The sequence below is a fragment of the Doryrhamphus excisus genome, chromosome 13 (genome assembly GCF_030265055.1).
Source record: "Doryrhamphus excisus isolate RoL2022-K1 chromosome 13, RoL_Dexc_1.0, whole genome shotgun sequence".
NCBI classification, from domain to species: domain Eukaryota; kingdom Metazoa; phylum Chordata; class Actinopteri; order Syngnathiformes; family Syngnathidae; genus Doryrhamphus; species Doryrhamphus excisus.
This window is the reverse complement of record NC_080478.1, coordinates 11,203,194-11,216,269: the sequence shown is the minus strand read 5'-3', so window position 1 is coordinate 11,216,269 and position 13,076 is coordinate 11,203,194. Positions and strand designations below refer to the sequence as shown.

At 41.3% G+C, this 13,076-nt stretch overlaps 1 protein-coding gene across 4 annotated transcripts in view; it reads right to left on the bottom strand.

Moving 5' to 3' along the window:
- The window catches only part of evla (Enah/Vasp-like a), a 35,288-nt gene extending 22,869 nt beyond the window's left edge, over nucleotides 1–12,419 (bottom strand). The window contains exon 1 of one of the 4 annotated variants that reach the window (XM_058090383.1): nucleotides 11,968–12,419. In XM_058090383.1, the coding sequence (XP_057946366.1) occupies nucleotides 11,968–11,972 (5 nt within the window). In that variant the 5' untranslated portion in view covers nucleotides 11,973–12,419. The other 3 variants (XM_058090382.1, XM_058090381.1, XM_058090384.1) reach the window with 3 other exon arrangements.
- Between the last annotated feature and the right edge of the window lie 657 nt (nucleotides 12,420–13,076).

The window sequence follows — 13,076 nt, the reverse complement described above, 5'->3', positions numbered from 1 at the left end:
ATATTTTTTGGCCTGTCTACATGCAAATGTAGATTTCTGTCCTTAAAAATGAGCTTTTTGAAAACTCCGGCCAAGGTGAAGATTTTGGAAAACTCCTGCTTCAGCGTGTGCGTCGTGATGGTGAAGACAGAACTTTTGGCTTCTACTTTTGATTCTACTAATGCAGTGGTTCCCAAACTTTTTTTGTATTGGGCCCCTTTTGGAGATGAAATTATCAATATCCCACTGTAAATGATGATGCCCATGTTTGCGTGAGAGATGAGGAAGACTGTGACAAGTGGATCAGACATCTTGAATCGAATCATTCTCGTATCGTGGCGGCATGGATCTGACAATTTCCGAGCCTGGTGACATCATAATGCAAATTAGATGAGTAAATTTAGTCCCATCACAAACTTTGGGTCATACTGAGGATTTTTCTCATTTACAGTATGCATCTATCTGTAACCATTTTCAAGCTATAACCATTTGAAATAGTAATATCAAAAGTGAATATTTCATTAACAAAAACTCTGGCGCCCAAGAGGTTAATAATGAAACACGTTCACGGGAACCCCTGTCATAAAGTTGCCTTCCCCCAGGGGGCGCTTCCCCCAGTTTGAAAACCACTGTACTAATGCTTCCTCTAAAAGTACATTACATCCACTGATACAGAGGAGTTTAGCATCCCATAATCTACATATACTGTTGCCAAAGCCTCTGTGTCCCCCACGATGACCAGATTGTGACCACTGAGCTACACTGTTGTGTGTTTATCTAACGGCTGATACATTAAGTGCAGTGTAACCCTGCGGAATGGGCTAAGCAGTGTGTGTGTGTGTGTGTATAAAGTACAGAGCGAGGCCTTAATGGCATTAATGCCAACATTAATGTGCTTATGTTCTTAGCTAAATGTCCTGTTGTGTCGTTTGTGTGTAAAAAAGCTCAGCCATGATGCATCGGTTTGCAACGCTTCCACATTTGCACAGTTATAAAAACGCAGTTACAATATGTGACCTACATACTGTTTTCCCTGCCGGCGTGATTTGCATATATTACAACTCTTGATGTTGGCTCTGCATATTGTGGTGAAGAAGAAGACGAAGGTACACAGAACACAGACATGACTTCCTCTTCCCAAAGCTCTGCAAAGACGTACTTGGCCCAAAATGTAGCCAAACTAGCCGGAAGCCATGCAGTATTTGATTTGTGTGGTTAAAACACGTATGAAGTCACAGATGAAGTCTTCCCGCTATTAAGAGATGCTCTCGTGTTCTCCAATCTCGTTGTACATCTTGTATAATGAAAATAAAGGCCATTCCATTCCATAAATAAGATGCTTCCTGGTGTGGCTCCATTACTGGGATAGCATCTTACAGAAAGGATGCAACTGGACAGTAACAACAAAAATACAAGTTTGCAAGAAAAATATCTGCAGACACAATAGCTAATCCGAAATAACCTCAATTCTTTGGCAGATTAGGACTATAGATTAGTATTTCAGATCTGATTAAATTCAACAGGGAAATATTTACTGTGCAATACTTCCCTTTGCACACAATCGTAGTCTACAACATTTTTGGCTCGAAACCACCGTACATAATCTGGTAACAAAGCGTCCAACCATGTCCCTTTGACTTGGACATCAATCATTAGTCGCAAACACGCAAACAAAGTTGGCACCAACCTGCCGGAGATGTGGTTGTAAAACAGCCCTGAGTCACTGACGCTCTGAGGGAGGCCGTAACGCAGCACTCGCAGTCGCTGGATGTCCATTTTGGTCAACAGCGAAACCTGACACAAAAGCTTGTCTTCTACTTCATTAAAAAACTCATTAGAGTCATGTTAATCCTCCGGTGGAAAAAGCCTCTGATGGAAATAATCCAGTTGCAAACACAAAGAAAATGTTTCAGTGAGGTAGCCACAACAAGAGTGACGAACGTCCATCCAGCAACAAAGAGATGGCACAGATGAAGTCATTGACCAGCCTGATGCCGCGAAAGAACAGATGACTGTGTGTGTGTGTGTGTTTCACTTTTCAAATTGTTAACCCAAGGGAGATTACCTCATATCCATCTCAATCAGCTTTTAACCCACCATGCTCACTAAGGATTGGATTACATCTGCTTTATTGGCTAAGGGGAAAATTCACAACTGACAATTGACGATATTTACGCAACATTGGAGGATCATGTTATTTTCGCAAGTAGATGCACATTCAGCTGTGAAAATACTTTCCTGTCCAACAAAAAGCAGATTGTCCAGTTAAAGGTTTTTCCACTTTTCTGACCTATAAATGTAGTTAGAATGTTCTATTCTCGCATAATGAGGTCAATGCAATCTGAAGTCCTCGGGAGCGCTTGGGAGTGTAACCAATCACAGTGGTGTGGGCGTACCTACAGGAGGGCAGGGGGTGGAGTATATTAAACAGATAATTCGGGTCGGAAGCAAGAAGTCCATGGAAACACTGCAGAAAGAGGTGCAGATTCTGGAAGATCTGGAAAGCTTTCTGTGCAGGTTATCGTGTGTATTGGAATCCACAGCTCAATACAATGACTAATATAAAATAACTCATAACACGTTCCTCTTCCTCTGAAAAAAAATCGAATCTTATCATTCTGTTCAAAGAACAACAACTCTTTTGTCGTAACGTTATTACGATGTCAGTGCAAAAATCAGTTGAAGCAGAATCAACTAGTCGCAAACAATTTATGAACTCCTTTTGAATTCTTCACAGGTATTGGTTACACCCATCCACTATCACGCATTCAGTCATGTCCTAAAAGTGAGAGCCAAATCCTCCACTTGACTTGAGCCACTGTTGCCAAAGCCACCCTCTATTACGCACATTCCAAATGAGCTGCTATTGAATGTGATGCCCTAGACCTCTGAGGCCATAGAGGGTGTGTACTAACTGTCCATTAACATGCAGTGATAATTGATTACCTCTCAGGGTCAATTAGGGTTTCTTACACTTGGGGAATTTTAGGGCGGACTCATGATTGTCTGATTAAAACACAGAAGCAGGACATGTTTAACAACAATATCCAATATTATCTTTTTTTTTTAGGTCATGGTTCAGACAGCGTCAAGCTACCATTGGGCTCATCAGGCACCCGAAGAGGTTCCAACTAGCCTGGGGAACTTTTTGTGTGACAGGTGAGGTAAATGTTTACAAGCTCTGTCCATTGCTGACGAGGCTGTGCCACGAGGAAAGACACAGGCACAGAGGGCTAACTAACATTTAAAGAATAATCACAGCTAAACTGCTTCAGGGAGCGTTGAGTCACACTGACTGTTAAATATGGGATGACATACTGTTGTTTTAATTATATACAGTATGCTAGAGAAATACTGCATGGGCATACGGTATATATCCCATGTTTAGTCCAGTTTCCGTACTTCACAATTCAATAATGAATGGACTAATAGATATGACAATGTTCCCGCTACATCAGGGGTCTCAAACAGCCATATGTGGCCCGCAGGACACTAGTTTGAGGCCCCCGCCTTGATATGAAGTGCGGCCTGCGCAATGGATGCTGTATGGTATCATGTACCCAGAAAAAATTAATACGTTTGATTAATGTTCATGTTAAAGGTTAAATAACTGTTGTTATCCTCCCTATCCATGTGGAAATGGTAAGGTTTTGGCTATTTAAGTTTAAAGGAAATAACTTGAAGGCTACCGTTTAGGTCCCTAGCTCTCTAGTTTGCGAGTTAGCATGTGTCCCAAGACCCTGCAGTTGCGCAATATGTTGTAAATAAAGTTGTGTTAAACTATAGTCGTGTTTTGTCATGTCTGCAGGGCTCTAATAATGCTTTGTTAATTTTAATGTGAAAAAAATAATTTGTCTACCCACCAACTATATGTGGTTTCTTAGGTTTTTATTATTTGCCATTTTATTATTATATTATATTTATTTATTTATTACTGATTGATTTTCTTTATTCTTGATTTGTTGATTTATTTTTCATCTTATTTTGTGTAGAAAAAGTTTTGAGTGAACCTGAGCTTTATTTTTTTTTTATCAGCAGGTTCAAGGAAAGTGTCATATACATAGATGATGTACTGTAAATAATATTCCAATCTATTGGAATTTGTGTTTCAGCCTTCAAGAAACAAAAAAAAAATGCCACGATGCCCAGTGTAAGATATTTATGAACTAGCGTCCTTCACACTCGTGGACTTTGTGCCCCAATTAACTGCCGGGTGCTCTGTCAAAAAACCGCCACACCTCCAATAGACTGCTCTTTTCCCTCAAGGAACAAAATAACAGGTGGATGTAAGTACGTTTACTGTGACAGATGACTAACACTATGTGTCAAGCTACAGCTGACATGGCATCTGTAAAGCTGATGTTTTTGACCGTATGAAAGCATGCCACAAGGGAAGGGAGAAAGAATGTTATGGAGGAGTTGGAAAGCTTTTACCGTGGGTTTAGTCCATGTGGGATTAACACAAGGAGTGTCCTGAAAAATGATATTCCTCCCCCTGCAACTCGGATAAATGAATGTATGGATAAAAGAGTATTTGTAGAAACTGAGACGCCGACCCCTAATAAATGCCGATGGTCTTAGTGTTTGTACAAGCAGCCAACCCAGCCGTGAACGCTAACACATGGCAACCATAGAAATACTGACCAAAATATCAAAAAAGTCTGAAAAAGACTGGTCGTCTTACATTTATGGTCTACAGATTTATACATGCAAAACAACAAGTAGTGCCATACGACTTTTCACCAAGCATGTCAGAGCTTTTCTTCCTGTCACACTCGCGACCTGGAGAGATGCAGCCAAAGACAAAGAGACCCACGGGGAAGAGAGTGTCTCAAAGGTTGTTAGCAAACAACAGAGGAGGAGTTCCAGAAGATGGACATTCCTTTCTTTCTTTACTGTATGATTAAGGATGTTGGTTGTGAACATTTATCTCACATACTTTTTATGTTATCTACCGTTGTTATTCTTGTTCTGTACTTATCATTGACTAACAAAATACACACATATAATTTTTGGACTATTCAAATGGGACTACAAAACTGAAGTTTACTGATCGGTACAACTCTAAATAGAACATTGTGACACTTACGACAGGTAGGTTTTTATTATAGCTATAATGCTTTGTTGATCTTGAATTTCCACAAAGTAGGATTCCTTATTTATAAATCAAATATTTCCACAGAGCATAGAAAACCAGTTTACGACCTTCCAAATTCATTATTACAGCCCTCCAGACATGAATTCAAACCAGTGGCGAGGGACGACTGTACCTAAAATTATTGGCTTATGTCATCTTCCATATGTTTAATTTGTCTTCTAGTGAACGTAAACAGTCCCCATCCTTCTAGCTTCATCTTCTTCGCTTGTGAATTTAATGTTAAAAGCATCGCCATCACCCTCCACAGAGACTGGCGCATGCGTAGAAGGCTGATGATCAATCAAAATCAGATTTATAAAAAGTCAACCACAATAATATTAAAGGTGTGCCTTTTAAAAAGAAAACAAATCATGCAATATATATATATTTAAATGCATATAAACACACTGACTGATGCCTATTGGCTCAATGTTATGGACACATACTATAGAGACACTAGCATCCCTCCCCCTCCTCCTCCAATGGCACACTAATCCTGATCCTTAAAGGGATATGCCGGCAATAAAAGCCTTCCCGGGTAATGTCCTTTTGAAATGTTAATGAAGTGACAGTTTACATTTCACAATTACAAAAGTATATGACCTGTTGTTTAAAATAAGATATTGATGATGACACCATCATCTGTGTGTGTGTGTGTGTGTGTGTGTGTGCACTGCTAGGTTTGACAGTGGATTACTAGAGTGCACGCAGCCAAGCACAAAGTCAGGATGTCATCACTTCTTACACATGTGTGTTTCAGCACCAATCCAATCAGCCCGCCCCGCCGCAATCTGCCAATGTCCCGCTATCATTCTGTCATCTGGCTCCTGATATTCCCACTCATTCCGCCACCGAGCGATTAGCGTGCTATATCCCGTATTTCCTGTTGGACTTTCTCACACTCACATGCAAACTCAGATGGGAGCAATCCACTGAGGCTCTTTCAGAACAGCTGACGGAGGTAACTCATTCCTTCTACTCAGGAAAAGACTGAAGCAATAAAAAAAAAAAAAAACGTTGGAGCTGCAAACAGCTTGGCTGGAGAAAAAAAACACATTCGAGCAAGCTTGGAAGAAAAGGGAGGAAAAACAAGACGGATTTTCCAGTTGCATCCAAGGGACATTTTGTGGTCATGCAGCTTAAATAAAGAGAAGCCAAAATAAGCATTCCAAAGCCATCTTCTATCACACTCACAAAAAAGAAAGACCTACCCGAAATCATCCAAAGAATACATCGCTGACCGCCCAGTCCTTCAAGCAACGTATGAACTGAGGTGTGAAGGAGGAGATTATGGAGCAGAGGCTGAGACGCTAATCTGAAAGAAGAGAGCAACACGCATTGCTAGTCAACACGGCTGCTATCAACTCAAACCTTCCTTTTCTTCACATCTTCCAAAAAGCAGAGCCCGAGACGCTGCAAGCAAGCAAGACGGGGAGGAGGATGAGGGCGCTTGCAACAAGAGTAACGGAACGCCAGCCACAGTAACAGAGAGAGGGGGGTAGAGATAGAGAGAACATGTGACCGGCATAGACCAGTCACCTCACTCTGTTTCTTTGAGAGGAGTACCGTCTTCCAGCCTCCAGGGAATCATTTCCACCGGATACACATAACCTCTACAGAGCTTGCATGCATCTCACACACACACTTTTCTATAGCATATAAATAGGTTAACCAGATTCTACACTCGTCACATGCAGCACAGCTTCCTTTGACAGCAGACTATCACTGTGGGATGTTTATGCTGGTGTCGTCAATTTTTCCACTCACTGAATAATCTATAAACAAAAAGATATAAAGCAATTAACAGCAATCATATGGCAGCTGTGCTCCATAGATTTTTCCCCTGCATGTTACCAAGGCTGCCTGTTTTCCACAAAAAAGTAACGAAGGAAACTGCTTGTATTTACTCAGCATGTAAGCAAGTTAAAGGAATTTTATCCAAGAGGAGACACAAGAGGGGGCGACACAGCGGTCGAGTGGTTAGCGCGCAGACCTCACAGCCAGGAGACCAGGGTTCAATTCCAACCTCGGCCATCTCTGTGTGGAGTTTGCATGTTCTCCCCGTGCATGCGTGGGTTTTCTCCGGGTACTCCGGTTTCCTCCCACATTCCAAAAACATGCTAGGTTAATTGGCCACTCCAAATTGTCCATAGGTATGAATGTGAGTGTGAATGGTTGTTTGTCTATATGTGCCCTGTGATTTGGCTGACGACCAGTCCAGGGTGTACCCTGCCTCTCACCCGAAGACTGCTAGGATAGGCTCCAGCACCCCCCGCGACCCTTGTGAGGAAAAGCAGTAGAAAATGAATGAATGAGACACAAGAGGGCAGCAAGAAAAAGGCCCACTGTGGAAATGTGGAGTTTAATACTGAAGCATCCAGAGATAAGGCACAGCATGAAGGTAAGCTGTGTGTTTAGTTTTTATCATTTCTAGCTATGCATTCTCAAAGAATAATACGTTTATCCAAGAGGAGACAATTAAAACGGACCGCTGCAGCAAAAGTGGAGGCTGTGGAGTATAATACTGAAGCATTCAGAGGTAAGGCACAACAACAGGGTTAGCTTGTCATTTCTAGCAGTCTATCTATCACACATTTGGTATCCGCTTGTATCAGGTAATAGAAAAAGTACCTCATATTGCCTGGTTTTGCTAGTGGACAAAAACGACGCTGTGGAGAAACGAGTGGGTACAGTGCCACAAGTTGCTGTAATGCAACATTTAGAGTTTAGTGGCTTTATCAGGTGTCAGCAGGGGTCCATCTGTCTGAGGCAAACTTAAACTACTAAGCTTCTTTGCTGGTGAGCTGAAGTGTGTATACAAACAATGGAGTTCACTACAGGATTATGAGAATTTAGATAATTGAACATATTTTGGAAATCTTTACACAAGTGGAGTTGGTGACAATGCATTTCATATTTAACGCAGAGCAGTTCTGAAATTAATGTGTATGCATAACCTGCTGTTTTTGGAGTGAGCCTAATTTACTTGGCGTACTGTATGTCTGCTCATGAGCCCCTAGTTTGGCATTAAATCAGCTGGGTGAGCAACACTGACATGCCAAATTCTGCATCGTCCACACCAACATGCGTGTGCCCTATAACTCATTTGCGACCAATGACGTATTTATACGTTTTTTTTCCAACCCGGTCGCTCGCCAAACATATATTTGTACATCTTTGACATTTTTTTTTGCACAAGAGACACAAAGAGGTGATGATGCAACTACACAATAGAAGAGAGCATGTTTGGTGCGGTTTTAAGCTGAAAATAATGCAAATGCTGATTACTAAAAAACGAAAAAAATGTAGGAACACATGAAAGATGAGAATCTAATCTTTCTTTTGGTATCTACCATGTCTATATAGTCCAACAACATAATATTTTTGTCTTGAAAAAACTGTCAAAATCATCACAACTGGAAGGCACCAAGAGGGAAGGCTTTAGAAAAATGGATGGGATTGAATGAGACACTTCCCCACACACACCTATAAATGACCACATGACCATGGCCTCCACACCTCTACAGACAGCGACCTATACCTGTCTCCCCGTCTCATACAGCTGGGGTGGGACCAGATCGAAATAATTTTATTCTGTTAATCGCATCTGCTACAGAGCTAAACTTCTATTTTAGACAATACTGTGCACATAAATGCATTGACAATCATTTTTAAATTTATATTACTTGCAATAGAATGACAATGTTCTGAACTCCTGTTTCCACACCAGAGTCACATTGACTAATGTTGCATGGATGTCGTGGAGGTATGCCTAGATTAGAGCCAAACAACTTCCCATAGCTGATATCATGTGAGCCTTCTTTTAAGCAGAAACTGAATCAACAGTACCTCTTCTGGTTGTAGCTAGGTAACATTACTTCTTAGTTGAAGTTACTTCAAGTTACTCTAAATGCAAATAATCATCAATTCAACCATATGCATCAATTCTTGTCATTTCATAGTAAAATGGGCTTTAAATGGAAATTAATTAGAACACTTGTTTCTATTTCAGAATTACTTAAGTCAAATTCACGTTTAAAATGCATTCCTTTCCTTTTGAAATTCAGAACGACTAATGAATCAGTCAATGAAAGCGTGGTGGGTGGGGTGGTTGTGTTTATGTACAGCATCCTGCAGTGAGATGCACGAGTCAGCGTTTTACCTCCCACTGGCTTCATTGGCTGCTCCTACCTTTCCTACTGTGAGTCACCGCAGCGGTCATCCTGCATTAATAGAACAGGATGGACGCCTCGCTTTTGTAGCCTTCTTGCACCGTTTTACTCACACACACACACACACACACACACACACACACACACACACACACACACACTCATGTACGTATCCAAGCGAATGAAAGCGGCCAGTCTGACAAGAACAGAGAATCACCACAGCACAATAAAAGCACTCTCATCAGCAGACTAAAAATAACACTTGCATTGATGCTACAAAGGAGGCGGTCATGTCGAACAAATGATCTCACTGACTCAAATTGTTCCTGTGGAGACTCACTTACTCTACCTTTACTTTTCTCGAGGCAAAGGTGAGAGCAAATAGGAATATGAATGTTTTGGGGGCCTTTTCAACTCTCAAGCTACTTGGTTGTGACATGCAGGAGGTTGTAGGATGTGTGTGTCATCTAGGTCAGAATATGTAATACAGCGGGAACCTCAGAGGTCAGTCTGGGACGCTATTCAATTAGTTTAGGTTTAAACATTGCTCCCTCACTTTGTCACATTTTTTTTCTAATTAATTAATTAATTAATGTTGGCTGTTTCTTGGTTGACTATGGCCTATTATTAGTCAATATTGAAAGACAAGTCATATATGGTATTGTGGTCACCAGATGTCTGTTATGTTACATTGATTAAAAAAATTAATGTTACATTGATGAGACAAAGATTACATCACCTTAACACTCTGCATGGAGTCAGCAATGACTCCCATTCAGTGTGGAAGTGGTACTTTTTTTTACTTCTTAACTTGTCCTTCTTCCCCACACTGTTTGAAACACTTTTTTACATTTAGAACAAATAAATTAACTACTTAGCTTGGTACCGTGCTATATGCTATGAGCAGAAGCCGTTCTTCTGTCCTTGGAATGATCCCGTAGCCTGCACGAGTGTTGCACAATACATGTGTACACAAAGAATAGAATTCTAAAGCCGACTTTAGGGGTGTTATTTCAAATCTACAGAGCTCTAGTAATGGTAAAAACTGTATTTAGACAGACAGAAACTGGTTTTCTATTATCTATCTAAGAAACTATACTGTTTATTAATTTATTAGAATTTTATTCTACTTTTTTTATTATTGGATTCTACTTTGCGGAAATTCACTTAGCAAATTCACATTTGGCTTAGTGCCAACTTTACTGGGAGTGCCAATTACAAGAAGTTACTAATGCCTGAAGTTACTAGCAGAAAGGCATACTCCGGTTTCCTCCCACATTCCAAAAACATGCTAGGTTAATTGGCGACTCCAAATTGTCCATAGGTATGAATGTGAGTGTGAATGGTTGTTTGTCTATATGTGCCCTGTGATTGGCTGGCGACCAGTCCAGGGTGTACACCGCCTCTCGCCCCATATCAGCTGGGATTTCCTGATAGTGGGTTAAGATAATTGGAAATTTCGTAATGTCCATCCAGAGTGACTAATTTGCACAGGAGAGCAAGCTAACTTCGCATTTCTGAACAAAACCCAGTAAGGCAAATGGCTAAGGTAAAACAACCACAATGGGGTCTGATTACTGTACATCAAAAACTGAAAATAGCCTTATTATCATTACTAAATGGTACAAAGCAGTCAGGAGAGATAGTTTATTGCCATTTTACCACTACACTGTCACAAAAAATTCTATTTCCTGTTCTATGGTCATCATCACATTGGTACCATTCTGTGGTGTCATCCCAAAAACAAGCAAATATAGGGCAAACCACAGTTTTACTTCAAGTTATTTTGCAAACATTTTGGTCAGCTTAAAAATTGGATGACCTTTGGTGTTCACCGTCCACACTTCAGTATCCCCTTGAAGCGTCACCAATACAAACCCAGACACACACACACACACACTGCAATCTACAATAAAAGCACTACATCTAAGCTGTCAGAACGAATCTGAAGCCATATAAGCGTGAAGTACAAGCTGCATGTACGGCGACACAGAGGGGTCAAACTACTAGGCGGGAGGGAAATATAAATAGACGCACTGGAGCTTTGGGGGCCGGCTTCACTGCCATACCAACATAAGCAAGAAGAGCTCATATGCACAAATATAGAATGCGGATTTATGGGGGGGCAGACATATTGTGTCAACTAGAAGATGAGCTTAAGTATGAGAGTGTGTCACAGGAAAGGAAAAGCAAAGTGGGGGGGCTACCTAACCTGCCTGGCAACCACCAGAATAAACACACTCCTCCTTCTCTGCTTGCATTGCATGCCTCTCCTGTTTCTTCTCCCTCCACTTCCTGCCGCCGCCACCACCACCACCGTACCACCTGGTGCATCGTCAGTGCAGAAAGAAATGATGCTGTCGTTTCCATGACAACCCGAGCCTGGCTATAAACCTGCATCCGCCACAATGGGCGGGGTCCGGCTTTAGAACACAATAGAACGTTGCTTTTAAAAAAAAAAGAAGAATCTGTACATCCATAGACGTTATTAGACGTATTGGTGTCGTACGGATAGGCCTCCTGGGTAGGTGCACCCCAACCCCAAAACCCAGTGGACACCCTACAGATGTTGATACTTAAGTTGTTTATTGTTATTGTAATACATGCAGGATACAGCTGATGTAAATGAAGATATACGATATCATGACGCGTCAAATAGGGCGCCTGGGATTAGCTTACCTCATGTTGCCGTCTTTTCTTCACACGACGACGCTGCTAAGGAGGCTAATCGACGTGACTCCGCTGTTTATTCTGAAAAAAATGTAAATTCAAAAAGTCAAACAGGCGGGATCCGGCTAGCCTTGTGGATGTATGAGACGTCTTTTTCACAAGGATTGTCTATCAGGCTGGAAGATGATGAGGCGTGCGGCAAGCTAGGCTTTCTCTCCCATCCGCTTTGTGCTCCGGCGTCTCGGCTCTAAACGTGCGCCGCTGCGTGTCCTAACATCCATGTTTTTATCTTGCTTTTCACACAGGATAGAAGAAGGGGAACGAAGGGGAACGGTGGTAGTCAGCGGCCGCCTCCTTCACGCCATATTTTTCTTCCCATTCCGAGTGTTGTTGGTGGAGCGAGGCGGAGAGATTGGACAACGTTCTATTGCGGCGCGCGGAGGAGGCGGCTCGATGCTGCCAACCTGTGGCGAAAAGCCGTACCTTCATAACCTACAGTGTTGCCTGTGTTCTTTTAGTGACAAATACACCACACGGTGGCGCTGTCAATAAACCCCATGAGTAAAATTGACTTGAATCTTTTCATAGTCCCAAAAAAAGACCTATTGTAACTTTAAGGTGTTTGGCTAAATCAGCATGAAATTTGGTACACACCTTTAAAGGGACTGACAAGCACTTGTGTATAAAATGTGAGCAAGCGTGTTTGGAAAATATGGCCTAATTCAAGCAAAATGTCTGTTCATAGACATGGACAGGACTTAGCAAATTGGCAGGGGTGGGGACTTGAGTGACAATTTTGATGACTTTAGTGTTGATTTGGCTATATCATTAAATACTTGGCTTGAACTTTGACATTAATGACTAGGGACTTGACTCAGACTTTTTTCCGATGACTTGAAAATACTTGATATTTACATTGAATGTGTTGAGTAAAATGTGGTCAACCAACATGATTGTTATATAATTGGCAACAAGGCAACATATTTTCCCGATTAAGATCCATGTGTGGAATGTGTGGATTACATAAATCCCTGTTCACACTCTTGTTCTGTCACACAAGTCTTATTTTACTTAAAAAAATAAAACACTTCAAATTCATTCATTGTATTTGTCAAATT